This window comes from Melospiza georgiana, chromosome 1, assembly GCF_028018845.1.
Source record: "Melospiza georgiana isolate bMelGeo1 chromosome 1, bMelGeo1.pri, whole genome shotgun sequence".
Lineage (NCBI taxonomy): Eukaryota > Metazoa > Chordata > Aves > Passeriformes > Passerellidae > Melospiza > Melospiza georgiana.
The window spans coordinates 42,154,862-42,175,934 of record NC_080430.1 but is presented as its reverse complement, the minus strand read 5'-3'; the positions used below and the strand labels follow the sequence as shown (position 1 = coordinate 42,175,934).

General features: G+C 41.9%; 1 protein-coding gene across 1 annotated transcript in view; it reads right to left on the bottom strand.

Annotated features, from left to right (window-relative positions):
- CMTM8 (CKLF like MARVEL transmembrane domain containing 8) overlaps window positions 1-10,776 on the bottom strand; it is a 34,728-nt gene extending 23,952 nt beyond the window's left edge. The window contains exon 1 of the mRNA XM_058035584.1: window positions 10,609-10,776. Coding sequence (XP_057891567.1) covers window positions 10,609-10,776 — 168 coding nt within the window. The remainder of the gene's footprint in view (window positions 1-10,608) is intronic.
- Window positions 10,777-21,073: the final 10,297 nt, after the last annotated feature.

Genomic DNA, 21,073 nt, shown 5'->3' with positions numbered 1-21,073 from the left:
TTTATACATCTTTGCATGGATGCTCATGTTTCAAACAGAAAACACATCACAAGAGGAGCCATCTCTTCAAGTAGGTAATTGTTTTCCTCTTGCACACTGCCTTTTAAAGTTAAGTCCCAGCAATATAAGAATGTACTCAAAAGAGTAATAAGGATTGTGGTTTTCCAAAATTAAATATAAGTGGTTTCCCAATGACAACTGTCTTTCTGTCAAGTATGAATTTTATTTGGCATCCCAACTCCTTCCCATGCATTAGGAGAAATAAAAAGAACACTAATTAATGTATTGATTTGTACTGTGCTATATCTTAGTAACAGCATGGGGAAGGGAAAATATTTTCAGCTTGGAGGCCAACTGGCAATGACTGTTGTCAGTAACTGTTATGACTGTATTGCACAGTCCAATGAACATGGCTTATGCACATAGAGAGGCCTTGAAGCATCAATCAGAAATTTCAGCAGGGATCTTGCTTTTCCATGCTGCCTGAATCTCTTATATTGAAGAGATTCACTGAGATCACCACAAGACTGTAGTTGGTCTCAAAAAATCCAGCTCTATACAGCCTGTTTTATGCCTTTTGTTTTAGAAAAAGTTGCATTCTAGCTGAATGGAAGAACTAAACATGTCACAATATTCACCAACAACCTCCTAAATCACTGTATCACTACTTTTAATACTGTTCTAAAATACTATGGTATTTTTCATGGCTTTGTCCACCCACAGCTTTATGAAAGCATTAAAGATGGATGTCTCATATCGAGCAGAGCCTGTTCTTTCAGTTGCCCAACACCTCCTCTCCTAAAACAACATTTTGCCAAATTTTTAGTGTAGGAGCTGCATTTTCTACGTTGATTTTCTCTGTCAAGCCTGAAGAAGAGCAGAGGAAAATCATGCAAAGCAGACCTTTGGCAAGTTGCCCAGAGCTGCTGGACAAGAGGGCTTGAAGAAATGAGGCAGGGAGACAAAACAAAACCAAACCAAGCCCATCACGGAAGAGAGATGGGAAATTAGGACTTGGGACAGAGGCAGAGGGGCGGACGAGAGAGAGGGACAAACATGTTGAAATACCTGGGGCTAAGTATGCAACACTTCCAGAAACGAGTTCTTCACACATCCTAATTCTATCCTTGGTTAAGCACACATTATGCTATAGCCTATAATTTTCTGACCACATACTTTCCCCTTCTCCCCACAACCACCTGCATGCAGCAACAGAGGGGAAAACCTCTTTCAGAACTAATGCCTCCCCTTATTTTGTTTTCTGCCTGTTTACTTGCATGGCCTGCAGAACTGCAACTCAGCTTTGCATTTGGGCTCTTGAAAAACACTGTGTTATCTGTATTGCCCCACAAGTCCATCAATAAATTATTAAACACATCTCTGAGATAGAGTAGTATGCTATCCCAATTTTAGACAGTGCACTAAAATTAGGGTCAAAAGCCAATTCTTGCCAAATTTCTGGAAAACTCTTTTCCCACAGCATTTATTATGGCAGTGCATTTTGCATCTTCAGAACACAGAGCTGCTACTGACTTTCAGACACATCTGAGAATTAATTGGCTTTTCTGCAACTCAGACCCAAAGCTGGGGATTCAGAAAACAAGGAGTAGAGTGAACACAATGAAATGTAGGGCTTACTTGCCTTGTGTAGCATCCCATAGGAACATTGTGTTTCAAGGAGAAGATAAAAATCAAATTTTCCAAGGAAGCAATTAGCCAGGAGACCATCCTCTCCCTTTGAATAATCCCTTTCCTTACTCACAACTTGACTTCCTCCAATGCTGTGTGCACAATATCCCAGTCACGCCTAGAAAAGCTCTTCTGTGCAATGACCATGACAGAAGTTTCTTGATAAAAAAACCATAATCAAGCAGGTTTTGACTGGATTCCAGTACCTGCACACAATTCAATACGAAACCAACACTGCCAGGGTGAAACTAATTTTGGTGCTTAATATCCAGGACCTTAATAACATAATAATGTTTTTTGATTGTAATTATTAAGTGCTTATACACATGGAAGCTCTTTGAAACAGCACATGAGGTCCCTGATAGCAAGGTACATCACTGTTTACAAATTAAGCTACAACCAAATCAGCACAAATGCTGTCATTTTTTGGTCTTTTTTCCCCACTAAGGACTGAATTATAGCACCACTCTCGCCAGCATGTATCATAGTTGCATCCTGATCCTGTAAAGGACAATTGTGCATTTGTTTATGCTTTCCAACCTACAGCAGTAGTAACAGGCAATCATCACGGCTGATCCTTGTCAGTCTGCCCTGCAGTGGCTGTCTCTGGCTGGGCACAACCAAGGCTGATGCTATCAGCTGAAGTGTCATTTTAAAGGCACATTGTAGATGTTTTCCTCTTGGTAGAGGACTTTTTTTTTTTAATCTCTTCCACTGTCCCTCAGCACTGAATTCCTGCCTGCAACACTGTCTCAGTTTTTAAGTTTCACCAACAGTTGTCTCAAAACCATGCTGCCCCATTCAGCTATTACCTGCCATGTGAGCTGAAGCCTTTGGAATACCATTATTTTTGAATGCAGAGAACCTATGCTAAAATATATATTAAAGGGACAGACAGAGAAAAAAAAAAGAAAAAATAAAAAAGCCCAGAAAGATTTTTTAAAAAGGGAGCCTGTTAGCAGCTGCACAACTTCGAGGCTAAATAAATGGATCCGTGCAAAGACAGAGCCACCTTGAATTTATTTAAATTCAGGCCTGGACACAGCAGCCACATTTAAAGCTGATGATACAAATTGTTCTTATTTTCTGCTATAAAGCAGAGGTTCTTGACAGATTTCCTTTCAAGCTGTGCACATTAGGCTACCAGTCAAAGACCAGAAGTGATTACCAGAGTATGATCAGAGAGGCTGCTTTTCCCACATGGCCTCTTTCCAGGGTCCTGCTTGGGATGTTTTCAATTTACTTATTCTTCATAACTAGATTATGATATATCCAGAGACTGACACCTTATTGATTATTACCACACCTACTTACTTTGTCTCAGTTCTACAAAATCTGGTTTTAGCACATCTTAAATCAGACCAGAAACATTGTGGCTGCCCAGAACAAACTGCACAGGCTGCATACCTCTAACAATACCAATTTGTTGAAACTGGTTTTGCTTTGGTCTGAAGATTTTTCTCTCAACAAACGTGTGCTTGCATCAGTGTCATCTGCACACCCATAGCTTGCAAAAATGGTCAGCGTAAACACTCAATATTGTTCTCTAGCTTGGCAAAAATGCAGTCATGCCCAGGACTGATCCAAGCCTGTGCAGTGAAGAGGTCTGGCAAAGCCTGGATACCATGTTAATGTCTGTAGAACCAGGAGCTCAGCCTCTTCAAGTTCATTAACATAAGCATGACACCAAACTTTCCTTGGACCAGTCCCAGGTGCCACTGAAAGCAGTGACTTGATTCTTTCCTTACTCAGTCCCTCCTCCACTGGAGTTTCAAGAGCTTTATACCTGATCTGGTCCTTTCAGAGGCAGGTGAATTAGTACCAGCAGCTTCCACGGGGAACTGGCTCAGGCCACAGGAACAGAACTACCTTGCCAAAGGCCTGATGGATGCTAAAAGCTATTTGCTGTTTGACACTAAAAAAAAAAAAGAGCTAGGTCCTCTCTGCAAGGACACTTAATGCTGTTTTTCTGGAATTCAAAGGGGAAAAAGTGCAGAAATATCACACAATACAATATATACTTTATCCAAAGTAAAATGAAGTTAAGACCTATTTATAGATATATAAATGTATGTGTACACATATATATGCATATTTGTCTACGTGACCATTATAAACTAAATATATGGCACTGTTATTGCCAGAAGAGAACAGGAAAAAACAGTAGGCTGAATGAGAAGGCAATCAACAAACAAGAACAAAACATCATCATTCCCTCCACACTTTCCATACTGAAGGGTTCAGAGTCCCCAAGAGAGTTTTTCTGCAGTTTTGAGATTCTTCTTTTTAAGAAGACTCTTTCAGGCACCTCTGCTCCAACCCTGCCTGTTGGTACTACACAGGAGGTTCAGAGCACAGAACAGAGCAGACATCAGTGGGCTCCCCAGGTACACAGGAGTACTCCCATCCAAAGGGCAGGGAGTGAAAGGCATCTGCTTTTGCTCTAGAAGCAGCATTTTTTGTTAATGGACTCAGAAACCTGGGGGTCATTAATGATTTTGCAAGAATCCAGTGTGACCCAAAGGCAACTTCTTTCTGTGTCCTTTTCCTGCTCACCTTCTTACTCTGCTGCCAACAAATACACCTCTTCATCATACACTGCATGGAATACAGAGGGTTTTAGATAGGCATACACCACTTCATGATCCTCTAATCTGCAGGCTTAACAGTGTATAATAAATAATTCCAAACAAAAAGCAGGAATGACAGTGTAGAAAGAAAAAAAAATAACACAATGGGAGAAAAAAAATCCCAACAATCTGAACTGAACAACAAATGAACAACCACAAAGAAAAGAGAACAGACAAGTCCAGGATTAGGACAAAATGCACCATCAGGTGTCTCCATCATTATCAGGTATCTGGCATTATCACTGTCTTCCCATAGCATGATTACCCAGGGATTTGGGACTCCTGTGCATATCTGGGAAAAGGCAATTTTCAGGAATGCAGTCATAGTCTCTTTACAACTACATCATTGACCTTTGTCCTCAGACCATGATGGTCCCCTCAGCACTTACCCTCACACAGGACTCACACCCAGCCACAGCATCATGCTAAAGCCAAGCAACTGGGAAGCTCTGCCTAGTCCATTAGGAATAATGGGAGGACTGCACATTTCACTGTCATGCAGACACAGGCCACTGAAGCCCCAAAAGATCTATTTATTTATTTATTTATTCATTTATTCATTTAAAATTAAGTTTGTGCACATAAGAATTTTTGCAGGCACAAAAGAAAAATAATTTCTACAGTTTTGGGGGGGGGGGGGGGGGGAGGAGGATTTGTATTATATTCACTACCCACCCAACAACAAAGTAGATGTTTAAGTATGACTTGAAAGCATTCTTCTCATGAAGAGATAAAGACATTTCATACGTGTTGTACCTTAACTCTGACGTATTGAGAATATTTTGCATTTTTGACCTTTGGTAAAATATCTTCATTCACTTTAAGAGGCATTTTCACCCTCCCACCATTTTAGTCCTAACACTGTTTCTATCATCACTTGGAGCACGTTCAAAGGGTTCTGTTTCCTTGTGTCCCCCAAACAGTTCTCTCTTCCCAAGGAAACACCCTGATCTTGTCCAGGAAACCAAAGACCTTACAGGAAACAGAACTTTAAATAACTATATGATCCTAAAGGAAGATGGAAACCATATAGATGTGTGTGTTCAGTACACTAAAGACAGCTAAGCGTTAGCAGTGGAACAACAGCACCTAAGAAAGGCAGAGCTGAAACCTGACTTCAGCAAGAGTTTTGTCTGATCAAGACCAAAGGAGAGAGCTGAGAGTTTATATTGTGTGTTTTCTTATTCGTGCATAGGAGCATGAAGCTGCTGGATGAAGTGACTGACTAGTCACTACAGGATTTGTTTTTTTTCCATTCAGTAATTCAAAGTGAATAATAGTAAGATGGTGCTTGTGTACATCTCCTCCAGGCAGAGCACTTGTTCAACATGTCAGGAGGTAGCTCAGTGTTGTCAACTACTTGCAAGCAGACATGCTATGATCGGAGTAAAAATCACCTTATAAGAAAAAAGAAAAAATCACTACTGTTCCTGAAAGGAGAGAAAGTCTTGCTGCTACTCAGGTGAGCAAAGATGCTCTTTGGAACTCCCTCCATGCTTCTTCTGAGCTTTTCCAAGACATGGGAGGGCAGGAGGAGGATGGTAAATATACATAAAACTGAACTGCAGTCAGAGAGGCTGTAAGACTAAAAGAAAATCTAAATGCAAGGAGAGCTTTAAGTAGAATTTTTGTATTTTAACTTTGTCACAGTAGATCATCCCCTCTGTATTACTTCTGTTTTTCTTAACATTTATATGACTTTATTGCTGAGTTAATTTAACACTTGAGTATTGGTAGATGAGTTTGATGCATCTCTCAGGAAAAAGACAAAGGTGAAAAGTCTGTTGAACAAACACTTGCACATTTCCAGTTGTTCTGGTTTTGGCACCCTCAATATCTTAGATCTGACCTAACTTTCAATATCTATTTAATATTCTGAGGGTCACCAGTCTACTAGAATAAACAAAGTCAACAGTATTTCCTTTATGAATTAAACCTTCAAAGGTCTAACATTTGAAGAAGAATAATGAACCAGTGATCAAACTTATTTTTATTGTCCAGAAACATAAATTTGAACTCCAATTTTATGTGGTGCTAATAAAGTAAATGAATTCCTATCAGGCTTATATTTCAAGTATCTATTTTATTCTGGGCATTTCAAAGAATAATGTGCACAGAACAGCACAAAGAAATGCAACTGTAAGTACAATTAACTAAAACTTACACCATCACAAGATCTCATGCAGCAGCAGCAAAGTATCAACCTTCTAAACCTTTCCAAGCTATATAAGTATTTGTTTTTGTCAAGGTCAAATAGCCATGACAAGCCTTAAAATGAGTAGTGCAAATTTTACAAGAGACTCCATCTAACAACACACTGGTGTGAAGCAACAATCCGAAGAGATCAATGTCATCCTGCTAGAAAGTAAATATTTTTATAACTACATCCATAGCAACCACAAAACTCTCCACCTCCCCAAAGTGATCCACAATGCTTGACTTGAGAAGCTGATTTAAAGCTCTGAGAAGGTATCACTTGCCATCATTTTTCTTGGCCATAAAAGTCCCAGGAAGATAAATGTAGCTTTGCTGGGCCATCATTTCACAGAAAAGAAACACTCAAAAGATATCTCTAGAAATTGCTATACTTGCTCATTTTGAAACTGTAAATCCTCCAGGGGGACTGGGGGTGCTACACTGTAGGAATCAGTATCAATTACTTTATATGATGTATTTTTACTTCAGTGTCAACCCAGGCAATTGACATCTCATTTTCTCATTTACAGACTTGGTGTAACACCACTTACATCTTCTGTACTACTTTTCACCAATGGATCTCAGTGCTCTTTACAAAGATTAGTACACATATTCCATGAATGGATGAGACATTCTGAGAAGTTAGAGAGATGCAGATAAACTAACCTGCAGAGTCAATGGCCAACTAAGGCCAGTAAATGCAAGTTTCCAGAGTCAGAACCCCCTGCCCTGCCCAGCAAACACCACTACTTCTGTATATAAGTGCTTTGGACAGCCTTCCACACAGCAAAGTTGTGTTTTATGCCAGTTTCCAAAGGCCTCTCAGAAACCCGGTGTCAATTTCCATTTTGCTTTTTCCACTGAAATGAACTGACCCCAGTTCTTTCCAAGTGAGTGGCAGGAAACCTTGCACCTGCTCTGGTCATGGAGGCAGACATCAAAGGCAATGGAAATCTGTCAGCACCAGGTAATTTAGCCTACACTTCAGGCTGCATTTCTGAGCTCATTCATGCTAGATGTATGCAGTGCTAGACCAAGAGGCATTACAGAATTAAGATTAACCACGTTTGGGTACATAACTCTATTACTGCTGAATAGGCACAGTCAGCCTCACCCCTCATTTACACAGGCTCTAAAGCAGCTACATAAAGGATGGATAATACCTGATCCATCATAAAACCTGTCTTTATAAAGCTAACTCATTTTGAACAAATTTGAAACAGGAGACCGAGTTAACAGCAGACCAGTGCTTTGCATGACTACAAAGGATCTCTTAGTAGGAACTGTTAAGCTGAATTTACTGTGCCATTAAACCACAGCCTCAGTGCAGATGTAGGCTGGTTACCAGCACACATGGAAACCCACACAGCAGTTAATTCATCTTCACAGTACGCAAATCAGGGGCGTGGGAGCAAAACCTGATCAAGATTCTCCATTTAAGGGGCTGGAATGCTTTATTTATGGGGTAACTTTCTGCTTTTCCATTCTCTTTGGTCAAAGAGTAATACAGATTTGCCCTTTGCCTACACAGAGAAGAGAGTTTCAGAGCCAGGAGACACAGACTGCACCCCTCTTGCTGCATGCACATTGCTGACTGACAGCAGCAAAAATCAAATATTTATGCAGCCCCACAGTGCAAACTCTCAGAGCATTTAGCACCATTGTTTAATGCCCCTAGCTCAGCTTTAACATGGACATGGGATCTGGCAGATGAGAAGCTGCACTGATAGCAGATATCACTAAAAACAGTCCTCTTCCCTGTCCGTGTCACAGATGCCCCAGAGAAGGGGCACCAGAAGCAAAGGGATGCTCCTATCACAGCAGCTGTTCTTTAGAGCTCAGAGCTTAGACTGGAAAAGATCTACCAGGCTGCAAACTCCTGAGACTGAATTACATGCTGGTCTCATTTGCAGGTTTGCAAATCCTTAGCAGAAGGATTATGCTATAAGCTGGGGCATCAGAAATATCCTGAAGGGCCAATTGGTACAGGCAAGGCACAGCAATCAGAACAGGATGATTTAGGGTACACAACTCCAATACTGCTGAATATGCACAGCAAGTTTTGAAGTAGAGATCTTGGGATCTCTAGTCATGCTCTGTTAAAGCACATTCTCTCTCAGAATAAAAAAGAACATACCAAACTGGTGGAAAATGTTTAACCAAAACCCAATGCCAAATATATATATATATATAAAAATATATATACACATATATATACACACATACATATATAAACTCACTATTTGATTTTAGTAGCTGGGGTTCTTTCAGCTAATTCCATATAAAGGTCTTCACTATATATTTTTGTTTAATTTCACAGAAGAACAGTTAGTCTAGCTGCTTTAAAATAAGTGGAGTTAGGAATTAGAAGTATTTCCTTAAAGGCACTATCTAACAGTACTCCACTTCTGTAGGACCTGCCCTACACCTTTCAGCTTAATATCAGAACTGTACTCTGTTCTCTCAAATACACCACTGCAAACCTGTAAAAGTTAATCTACATTAGAGACTTCTATTAGCTCCTTTGAGTTGGCCAGGAACTGCTCATTTCACATTTTATAATTATCCCAGGAACTAGGAATGGCTGAGAGGAAACAAAATCCCCCTAAAAAGCATCAGCACTGTTTAGAAAGGTAAGCTGCACGACACCACCTGTCAGCACAAAGCAGAAGGCACACTTCCAACAAAGAGTAAGCAGGAGCCTGTCCATGCCCTGTGGCCATGTAGCTCAATGTGAGTGCAGCTGATCCAATATTCACAGCCAGGATGAATATATGACATTCCAGCAGGGCTCTGGAAAAGCCTTGGGCACCTCTGTAACAATCTACAGTGGGATCACTCTTCAGATAAAGTACTAGAAAGGTACATAACTCCGTGGTAATTACTAACTGAAAAAGAGTGGAAAAGAAAGCAGCTATTATTTCCAAGACTTGTCTATTCACAGATCTACCACAGCTTTGACAGTGAAGCATCTCCTGTATTTAACAGCCAAAAACAAGCCGACAATCACCTATCTGCTGGAGATCGACAGAATTCCCAAGGACACTGGCACACAGGGCACCAGCTGGGAGCAGGCTCTGACCTCACAGCCCCATCACTATTGGCCTGCACAGCAATCTGGCATCTCAGTGTGCATCCTCTCTCCAATGGCACTGCTCCTGCCAGAGGTCCCACATCACACATCAGCCTGAAGCTTCGCCTGGTTATTTTAACTTTGAAGTCGGCAAAACCAACAGCCATTCCACTGCTCTGGTGAAGCACGTCTTCAAGCCGTGAAAACGAATGTGATCTGATAAGTTAATCTTTGAAGCTTCAGTACAACACAAACTTCACATAGGAAACTCAAAAAGTTAGTTGGGGCAGCCAGCTCTTTAAGACTCTTAATTTTTAATAGTGTAGATGAGTGGAATGAAACAGATCATTTTTATGAGGAGATGCTGAGTATCTGTTGCTCAGCGCACTGAGGGCACACGGGCCTGCAGAGGGATCCCGGCGTTGCGCAGTTCAGCGCCTACCACTAAGGCAAGTGACCGAATTTAGCACTGCCTGGCTCTCTGTGTGTTCATTTACACCTTATGGACTACCTGCAAAAAACAAATTCACTAGCAAACCCAAAAGGCATCAGTTCATCTCCCACTCTGCACAGGTGTACCAAAGCAGTAAGAACGTAAGGAAATTGGGTTTTTTTTGACCTAGGAAACAAAGATAAATTGTTCAATAAACTCTCACATCATGCCTATTCGTGTGCTATCAAGTGCAAAGCATATACAACCAATGTGGTTACAGAAAAGTCTCCAAAGCTCAGCTCCCTGTCTGCCAAAACTCGTCTTTCCGCTACGGGACGTGATGATACCGCAGATACCACGGGAGGCTGAGCAGACCGCGTGTGCCCTGCGCTCCCTTTTCCAATTTCCAGGCGGGACATTTGTGCCTCCGCCGCAGAGCCGCTCTTGCTTCCGTGGGCTCGTCCTTCCCCGCGCTCACCTGCGGGCAGGGCCCCGCACGGGGGGATGCGCTGAGGGACGCCCCGACCCCTCCCCACCCCAGCGCCGGCCGAGGCTCCCCCGCCCCTCCGCGCCCGCGGCGCACTCACAATCTCGGTCACCATGAGGAGCCCGGGCACGGTGCGCAGGAACTCCCTGTCGTAGGCGAGGGTGCTGGAGCTGGCCGACAGGTTGGCGGTGAAGGAGCTGCTGGTGGTGGTGACCGTGTGCGAGCGCGGGCGCGGCGGCTGCTCCTGAGGCGGCACGGGCGGCTCCATGGCCGGCGCGGCTGTCGCCGGACGGGCGGCGCGGAGGCACCGCCGCTCGCCGCTTTGTGTGGCCCCGGCGCGGCGGGCTGCCCCCGCCTGGGCCAGGGGGACGAGGAGGAGGGTGCTCGGCGCCCGGGGCCGGCCGGGGAGGCGGGTCCGGAGCGGGGCCGCCCTCCCCGGAGACCGCCCAGCCCTCCCGCCGCTGCCCCCGGGGCGGGACAGCGATGCCGGTGCGAGGCATCCCCAGCGCTGGGGATTGAGGGACAAAGCGCGTCCCCTCTCAAAACCATCTCCTCAAAACTATCTCTGACCTCGCAGACTTTTGTACACTTGGGATCCCGTCTGCTTCCAGTGCGAGCGAGGAGCCAGGCTGAGCCACTGCTGTGTGTGCCACAGCCCCTTGGAGGGGCCAGCCTCATGCCCCGGCCGTCATCGTGACAGCTCCGGGCCGTCACTCCTGGCTCCAAAGGCCCCAAAGGCTGGCAGGGGCCGTGCTGTGTCGCAGGTGGCTGTCACCCCTGGCTGGTGGCACAGGTGGCTGTCACCCCTGGCTCCAAAGGCCCCAAAGGCCCCAAAGGCTCCAAAGGCCCCAAAGGCTGGCAGGGGCCGTGCTGTGCTGCAGGGGGCTGTCACCCCTGGCTGGTGCCACAGGTGGCTGTCACTCCTGGCTCCAAAGGCCCCAAAGGCTCCAAAGGCCCCAAAGGCTGGCAGGGCCGTGCTGTGCTGCAGGGGGCTGTCACCCCTGGCTGGTGGCACAGGTGGCTGTCCCCGCTGGCTGGTGCCGCAGGTGGCTGTCCCCGCTGGCTGCCATCGCCTGCGAGAGGAGAGGAACAGCCGCAAAGTGCCGCGGGCGGGGAACAGGAGTCTAGGAGCTAACACAGCCCTCCCAGAGCTGTAAATGGGGGTTGGCTGGGGTCCACCAAATAACCAAGAGACTAAACAGAGCAAAAGACTTTTAAAAGCTATAAAATCACTGGAAATGTAAAGTATGAAGTCATTATTGACCCATGGCAATGCTGAGCTGTCCCTTAACCTGTATTTTTCAGTACTCCAGTCTGAAGTGTCATTAAAAAAACCAAATCCGAACACTTCTGGATCTTTTAAAAGCTTCTAAAGAGATCTTCCATTCCACAAAAACCATGGGGTTTCAACAATAAGCAAGCAGGTTATAGTTATTTTCAACGTTCAGGAACTGTAATTAGCGAAGGATTTTGTGTCCATTCAGTAAAAATGAAGTGTTTTCCACATGTCTGGAGGCTATTGTCCTTGAATTGTTTACTGCTGCTCTCCCACTGGATAACAAAGGCTGGATTTTGTGGTATTACCTTTCAGCAAGGGACTGAAGCAGCTGGGGAGGGAGGAGGAGAAGTATGGGCGAGTTTCTCCCAGAAATACAGGAAACATGAATTACCCAGAGGAACTGTTCTTGTGCGTTATTGTGCCTCCACTCACAGTGTGTGTCTGTCACAGTACAGGCTCCATGGGCTCCTTGGAACGTGTATCTTGGCTCAGGCTCTGTGGAGCCTTCGTGCCCTCTACACTCTGACTAGGAAGAGAAGTATTCTCTGATTAGGTCAAAATATGCAATTTGGTGAAGCCTTTCAATGTAAATGTTTTAGACGCTGGTGACTTTTTAATTTAAGATGGCAGAAGAAACGTGGCAGAGTTTTGCAAACATGAACTGCAGGTCATCATAGCACGATGCCTGTCACTTGACACGATAAGATATACAGATAGCATCTTTTTTCTTTTGTTTTTCTTTTTTTTTTTAAGGAAAAAAAGAGACCATTAATACACACTCAAACCACTGAACACAACTCCTTAATCATGAAACAAGGAATTTTATAGTTTTTGGCAAAACGGGTTATTTTTGGTGACATTAACAGGATTATGGGCTTTTTTGTGTTGCTATTTTATCTCTTTCTTTTATATAAGAGTTGATATTTAAAGGAACAGAACACACCTGTGCACTGGTCTGTCTGGAGGCCTGCTTCAACTGGCTTGCAAGTAAAAAATGCTTTATCTGATTGTTCAGCACTGCCAAGGTTCCTTTCAATGCCAGAGCTGCTTTGCCATACCCCTGTTGCTGGTTGTGAGGATCCATTGTAACTGCATCGATTTTCCTCTCTGAGAGATTCCTGTTTTTCAGTTTTCCATCTAGAAGATCAGTAAGCAAAAGGGAGGAAATGTGGGGCTAAAATTCATGCTGCTATCAAAATTAACACGAATTTCAGAGTTGTTTGAGTCATTCACATAACTTTCCTTTTGAGAGCTGTTTATTTTACACTGGATGTATATTCTCACCATGTTTCCAGGATGTGATGAACTGGTCTCAGTGTTCATGCATAATTCTACAACTCATTATTTATACCCTAAACTCTCGGGGGTCAGCGTTGGTTTTCTTTCAGCCATCAGAATCAGAGCAGTAAATTTCATTGCTTTTTGGTCTGCACATCTGTTGTTTGAGCATCCCACCTCCTGTAGGGGAGAAAAAAAAGTAAAATAAAAACACAGATAGGGAATCAATTGTTTTCTGCTTCAGCTCTATTAATATACTGTACACTTTCAATGTCTGTTGTAGAGGTCTAGTATCATGATTAATTCAACAAGAACTGGAGGGCTACACTTGTGGGCAATTTCTCTGAACACTGGCTGCCACTCTGACTTCCCTGGTTAGCTTATTTTTCTCCAGCAAACATATTCAAAGAATGAGTTTCATTAAAAAATGAGTAAACACTCCAGAAGCTTTTCTGTATCTGATATTCCTGGAAGCAAATTTCATTCTTTAACTTGACAACATAATACTTGACATTTTGAATGTTAATTGTGAGCCTCTAATTTTTTTGTTTTGCATCCTTGCACTGAGGGCTAGAACTGGAAAGCCTTCAGGGACCAGCTAAGCCTAGCTCGATTTTTTTACATGTAGATAGCATCAGAAACAGAATAATTGAATGCTGCTGCTTGAACAATCAACCTTTTATTACAGAACTACCAAGAGAGAATAAGGTGGCCCATTTTCTTTATTTTAAATTTACCTTTCAAAGGTTAGGATCGGCAAGGCTTTTAAACACCAGTCAAGACTGTAACCTCTTATTTGTCAACTGCTATAAGGAAGTGAACTCTGATCAGGAAAAAATATGCAATTTGGTGAATGCAAATGTTTTAGTAAAAGCAGAATAGTGGATAAAGGTATTATCAGGTTTCTCAGTAAAGGGATTATTCCTGAATGTCTCATTATCTAATTAACAGAGTCTTCCATTTAAGCTGGCTTTGTTCTCAGATCCTGAGGTATCAACATTTTTAACACTACTGATCAAGCTCTCTAAAACTACTTTCTTAGCAACAATCTGGCCAGCTGGAAGTGCTAATTAAAGTAGACTCACAGGCCCAAGGAGTGGAGCTGACTGGAATTTCCTGAACTGTTTTTCTGGTTTTGAAATAGAGCTTCCCTTCCCCCTTCCTAAATCCTAGAATTTTCAAATGTCAAAATCATTCTGACTATTTTTTAGGTAAGTAAAACATGTTAACATATAAAAGATGAGTGAGATTTTTCAGTGGTTATCAGCAGGTTTCAGCCCAAACAAAAAATTTACTGTATTTAAACCACCTAAGTGAGCTAAGAAAGCTAAGGAAACTTAATCTGAAGAGAGCAAGAAAGGAACTGTACTTTCCATGAAGCCCAGGTCTCGCACAAGGAATGGGGATTTATGTCACATGTCCAGGATAAATACTATCACCCTTGACATCCTACTGTGCAAATAATCTGAGGATGAGATATTTTTAGTTTGCATTAAATCAAGAAATGATTGGAAATTTCCTGATGGCTTTTCAGAATTAGCAAAAGTGTAGGCTTTGAGCTACAAAAGTATTCAAGTAAATAATTTATAACATATTTTACCCTTCAGCAGCTTACAACCGTATGGAAAAGCTGATTTATACTAACCCAAACCAGAAATACTTGATTTGTACTTTGGTAGTAACATGTGCCATAGGCACATGATCAATCAGGGCAAATGTCTCTGTGTAGGAATCCATATTTCACAAAGAAAAGATGGTTTTCATGACTGAGATACCTGGATTTTCCAATGCTGCTGCAACAGAGAGAGAATAGGTGAGATGCTCGTATTTTCGAAACGGCCATTATTTGGTGAATCCACAGAGAATCCTTGTGGTACATGGGGTTACTGAACACAAGGCTTGTTTTGTTTTGCAGCTTGGGTGCCTAAAATTAAAGAACATAAAATCAATACCAATTGAAGCAATAATCAAAGTAATGACAGTGCATGAGATTTTATCAGCAGGTGTTTGTTACTACCCCAGTGCTGGAAAAGGCAGGACTTAGCTGTATATGTTCTGTACTCCTCTTATCACAAATATTGCTTTTTTTACGTGAAGTTTACTTGAATTATATGCACAAAGTCCTGACTGTAGACACACAGTCATTTTACCTGCCAGAAAGCTGTCTTACAACATATTTTGCCATACAGATAATTAACTCTGTGCTGGGAACAGTAACATACTGACTTTAGATTTTATTTTTCAGTTTTGAAACCCATGACACTAAGTAAACTGTGTGGTGATAGAGACTGTGCTAAGAAAAGAAAGCACAGAGACCATAAACCTTGTATTTTCTTTGCATTAGGCTTTCACCAGCTGTTTTATCTGCTCTGGGAATCTAAAGATCTCTCCCAGCCCTGCAACACAACTATGTCACAGATATTGTACTGAGGAAAAATTGCTTACTTCTTTCAGAGCTGGCTTGTACTTAGAACACACTGTCCCTAAACACTGAATATATGTGCTTAACTTCAGGGCAGAGAGCACATCTACTCAAATTAAAAAGAGTTTGTACTGAGTAGTGGGAAGTCTACATACAAATCTCAGAACAGGAATTGTGGTTTTCATCTTTAGGGGTCTCAGCTCTGTAATGCACCTGCTAGAGATGTCTGCATTTCATTTCCCAGGCTGCTTCCCAGCTGCTCTCAGCTGTCCTGCTCTCCAGCGAGCCCGCAAGCACAGCTCCAAGCACAGCTGCTGGCTGTGCCTTCTCACACCTGCAAATCAGAGGCCACCCCAACACTCGGGAGTGTCTGGTGTCGTGTTGTGTGAGGAAGGAGCTGATTCTGCCCCTGAGCACGTCCAGGCAGGCTGTCCCTGAGGCACACTCATAAATACTTTCATTAGGGTCAGCAGTCCAGACCTTAAAATATTATTATGTCCAGCCACAGACCTTTAAATATTATTATGGAGCAAACACATACTAGTGATTGCATCATTGAGAATATAAACACTTCCACTGAAGACATGTGCATTTTCTACCTGCTAAGGGTGGTGCTTGCCTAAGTGTTTATGTAAATCACAGCAGGTAATGTTTATACAGCACCCAATCCCAGTGCAAAACAGCTGGAGGAAAATACCACCTTCAACAATTGTCAATGCCATATTTGTTTTTAGATAATTAATGAAAGACTGTATAATTCTACTGTGGTTTCATCACAGCACCATCCAAGTTTAAGGAGAGAGTTCACAGCCAACTCAGTTTGCTTGAAGGCTTAAATAAAAGATTAAACAGTCAGCTATGTTGCTTTGCTTTGGTTAATACAACACCATGACAGAGGCCTGAGACTTAAAGCATCCCTCATCTCAAATTATGAGGAGGCCACTTGAGCTTGCTGTGTGTGTATGTACACTAAGAGAAGACATGGATGGCTGGTAAAAACCTAACCAAATACTATGGCTAAAAGCTGAAACTAGACAAATTCAGACTGAAAAGAAATTGGTTTTGTTGTTGGGGCTTTTTGATTGTATTTTTTTTTCACATAGCATGATTAGCTATTTGAAGGATTTATTAAATAAAACATTAAACTCTCCATCATTTTATAGCTATAATTCCAAGCTATAGGTTTATTTGAAATGTACCCTTTACCAGACTTACATTGACAAATTTGGTGGTCTTTATTATACAGAACATGACAAGAGATGACCCAAATGATTTGAGAAACCACAGAAATTAATTCCAATTATTTCCATAAAGTATCAGTCTTGTTAACACTCTAGTAACCCAGCTGTACAGTACACATGCAGTACCAATGCCTGACACATCTCCTGCAGTGGCAGCAGAATAAAGGATCTCATGAATCTTGCTCTGTCTGGACAATGAAAACTGGTGATGAAACTGCTGTACACGGAGAATCAATTTTATGCAGATGGACTGCAAGGTTTAAGGATGGAAAAATTCTCATCCAGAGAAAGTTAAAAAGCCAGTGGGCTGACTGCAGGACCTGCAGAGAAAGGAGCCAGCTGACTGGGGAGAGCTGCCAGAGGGTACATGCTCTGTCATAGGGGGCTGAAGGGCAGGAGAAGAGAACTGAGCCTGGCAGGCACTGACCTAAATCTTGGGGAACACAACAGTGGAAGAAAGCATAGGAGTGCAGGAAGATGTTTTACTGCTCCTCATCCTGGTTGGCACAGTCTTTCTGTTAGTATGGAGTACAGACATTTGACATTTATCCATTAACAGGAGAGGAAAATGTTAACAGAGGACACAGTACACCACGTAGTGGCCTGAAATCTGCAAGCAGCTGAGCAATGTAGCATTGGTATTTTCAAATCAGCACTTTATCTCTGCATTTAGACAAGTGCCAAAAGACTTCTGAGCAACAAAAACCAAAATGACCCTGATGTTTGTATTTACAGAGCAGTCTTAGCCCTGAAACAAAACAAAAGCAAATAAACAATTCTCCCTAGTACAAAACACAGTCAAGTTCAATTCAAAGCAGGGCACAGAGGTGCAGGCACCAGTGTTTTAGGATATACAGGATACTGCTCATGACTGTAAATCATTGGATGCTTTCAGAGCATTAGTGTTACAGATATGCAAAGAACCAGCATGCAAAGCTCCTGATACCTGGTAGGGCTTGTGTCAGTGCACCAAAAAACCCCTGCAGTGATGCAAGGCACTTAATGAATCCTCCAGTTCTAGCTTCCAAAAACATCCTTTGCAAGACAAGTGGGAGTTTGAAGAAACAGGGGAGAGAAAAATGTTTCTGTTATGACTGCATGTAGTTATGGGGAACAGAGTGAGTGTGTTTTCTGCTGCTGGCCTAATAAAACCTGCTGGGATTTTTAAATGAATCAGAAAGACAAATTTAGTTAAATTTCTCAATTCATTTAGTTTTCTACGAAAATTGCAGGCTTTGGGCTGTGTGAGAACAGTGCATGGTGTGAGACTATAGGACTCAGGGGGTGGATGATGGGCTGCCTTTTGGAGGGATTGGGATTTCCTCAGAACAAAGGCTTATTCCATTTATGCCATGTCTTGAGAAAGCTTATCCTGTCAAGTCATTTATCACCCTGTTAACTAGCTACTGAGCCTGGATAATGCTTCTTCCCTAGATCAGTGAAGGAAAAGAGAATTTTAGAAGAAAGGAAAGTTTTCATTTGGGGATTTTAGGAGATTGGGAGAAGAGCTGATAGGAGTTAGGATATCTAAGCTCTTTGAACGATGAGAAAAACATACCAGGAAGGATTTTTCTAACAGCTCATAGTGCAGCTAAAATAGTCTTTTTACTGAGGGCATCCCTGGTATTTAAACTATGTGAACTGGCACAGCCCTGTGCTTTGCAGTACTAGATTTGGAGTAAGTAGAGGATGCTCTGTGATGGATGTGGCTCTAATTACAGATATCGAGGTGAATGAAATCCATTTGCAAATGTCTGGCTTAATGCTAAATATGAGACAATTATGATGTGGGATTTTTAATTATACAGATGTCCCCATACAACCCTACGATGAAAAAGCTTATTTTCCTATAAACTTTGAGGTTGGCTCACCTTAATGATCAAACAAAGTACAGACCCCATTGGTTGTGCTGGCTGCAGTGGGGATATTTGTAAGAGCAATCTATTCCACATAGATTTTTTTACAGAGAGCATATCCTCAGTTATCCATGTTCTTGGCATTTACAAGAATTTGATGTCTTCTGGTAATCTTCCTCTGTTCACCTGGAATTGACTGATCAGTTGACACTATGAAGATGAGGCTGTGACAGCTTCATCTCCTCAGAATATCAGAAGTCTGATTTTTTAGAAAAATAGATATACACACACAGATGCATACAAAAGCATGTTTCATAGATCCAGACAATTATTTTAAAAAAACAATAGTGGTCACTAAATATATCAAATCTGTGATGTTACAAAAGCAGTATGATTCTCTGAATATACCAATCAAGTAATTACTCACTTGCCATCCTCACAAGGATTCAATCAGGGGCCCAGGAAACAAGCTGCATCAGTGTGTGCAAATGGAGGTCATGCATCAAACTGCTGGGCTTTCTTTTTAAATGATGCTATGATTGCTGTTTCAGTGAAGGAATAATCAGGGAGGTCATCATTTCATGATTCATTGTTCCAGCAGGCAGTGCAACAAAAAATATTTAAGTTAGCAATGATGTATTTAAACCAGGTATTACTTTGATGAAATCTCATTTACTCCAAGGGAAGTTAAGATTTGATATTAGAAAACATTTCTTCACTGAAAGAGTGGTCAGGCATTGGAACAAGCTGTCCAGGGAAATGGTGGAATCACCATCCTTGGAAATGTTCCAAAAAACATGTGGCTATGGCACTTGGGGGCACAGTTTCATCGTGAAGATGGCAGTGCTGGGTTAACAGGTGGACTCAATGATCTTAGAGATCTTGTCAAAACTAAATCATCTATGATTTCTTGCATGCAAATATCCTTCTTGTGCTAGAATACTTCTTTTATGGGCTGTCTGAAATTACTAGTGCAGGTTTTCTTCATGTAATTCACAAGTAAGGGAAATATGAGTGAGTGGATTACATCAGTTCATCAGTGCTGAAATGTAGGATGTAACAAATTATCTTCATCAACAGCAATGAACAACACTGGGGTACCTTAATGGGTATTTCAAGGTATCTATCTAACCAGCAGCTGATTTATAGGTGACATCCTCCAGCCTGCAAAAATACTCTAATAAAGCAAACCAGTGTAAGGCAACCAGTGATAAGAAAAACATACACATAGAAAAGGGAAAAAAAATGCTGGTGAAGACACCTGTACTACAAGGACAAGTATTCCACAGTGTTTGTATAAGGGCACAGAAAGGGAGCCATGAAAGGGGGGCCTCTGTAGGAGAAGGGAATGGAGGGTTTGCAGATCCTCAGTCTCCCTCATTTGCAGATCCTCCCTTCCTACAGTTCAAGTCCACCTCTGAATCTGGGGAAATGAAGAAGAAGCAGGACTTGAAGTACTACACCCCTCCATATACTTGCTCTCTGTGGATCCCTGTCTTGAAAAAGAAGCCATTATTTCCCAGTTCTTCTTTGATATGATTGAAAATAAATTTTTAAGATGAGTGACAAAGAGAGGCATAGAATCTCCACGATCACTACACAGAGGAACTACCTTTACCCTGTGTGTTGGTGGTAGTGAATTCCCTGACTTAAGTTGTTCCAAAAAAAGCTACCAGTTCATTATAATCAGTCAATAATATTGGATTAAAGCAGATGCAGGAAGTGTTGTTCATTCAAAGGCAGCACAGAAAATAAAAAAATTGCCAACCCAAATCACCAGCAACCCCAAACACTCTGAATCTGTATTAAATTGAAGATCAGGTATTTCTTGAGATTTGCCTACTGGATTTCAAGATATTTTACTAATCATCTCAAAATAGATAATTCCTTTAAAAGCAAAATAATCTTTCCAAAGCTCTGTCTAGTTACACAGATACTCGGAAATAGGTATGCCCAAGAAAACTGCATTGAACAGAGATAAATCATATGATAAGACTAATACTACAAGCCTGAAAGCAGACTTGAAAATTAAATATTTTTCCTGTTCAAGTGCTGTCTGTGCATGAATTTCCTTCTTAAAAATATGAATTTAACACACATAAGCAGGTAGACAGCAAGCAGTCCCAGGGAATGATGTCACTGGTTCCTTAAGGTATGTCCAGCAAGGTCAGCAATCCAAGGAACTGCCTTCTATCAGTCCAGTTGAAATGCTTTTATCCTGACTCAAGCAGGTTGCCTTGAATAGTTTAGATTCCCTAACTAGTTATATTCACCATATAACCCCTGTAACAATAAACCACATTCCCATTTTTAGTGATGCATTCAAGGACTCGTGTGAAGCCTGGTTACCTGGTGCAGAATTCCCAGTCATTATAACACAATGAGTTTTAAATCAGTCTAGTTTAACTCAGTAATTAACACAAGGTACCTTGGGCTGAGTTTCTCAAGTGTTCCCATTGTGTTTCCTGAAATCTGCCTGTCCATTAGAC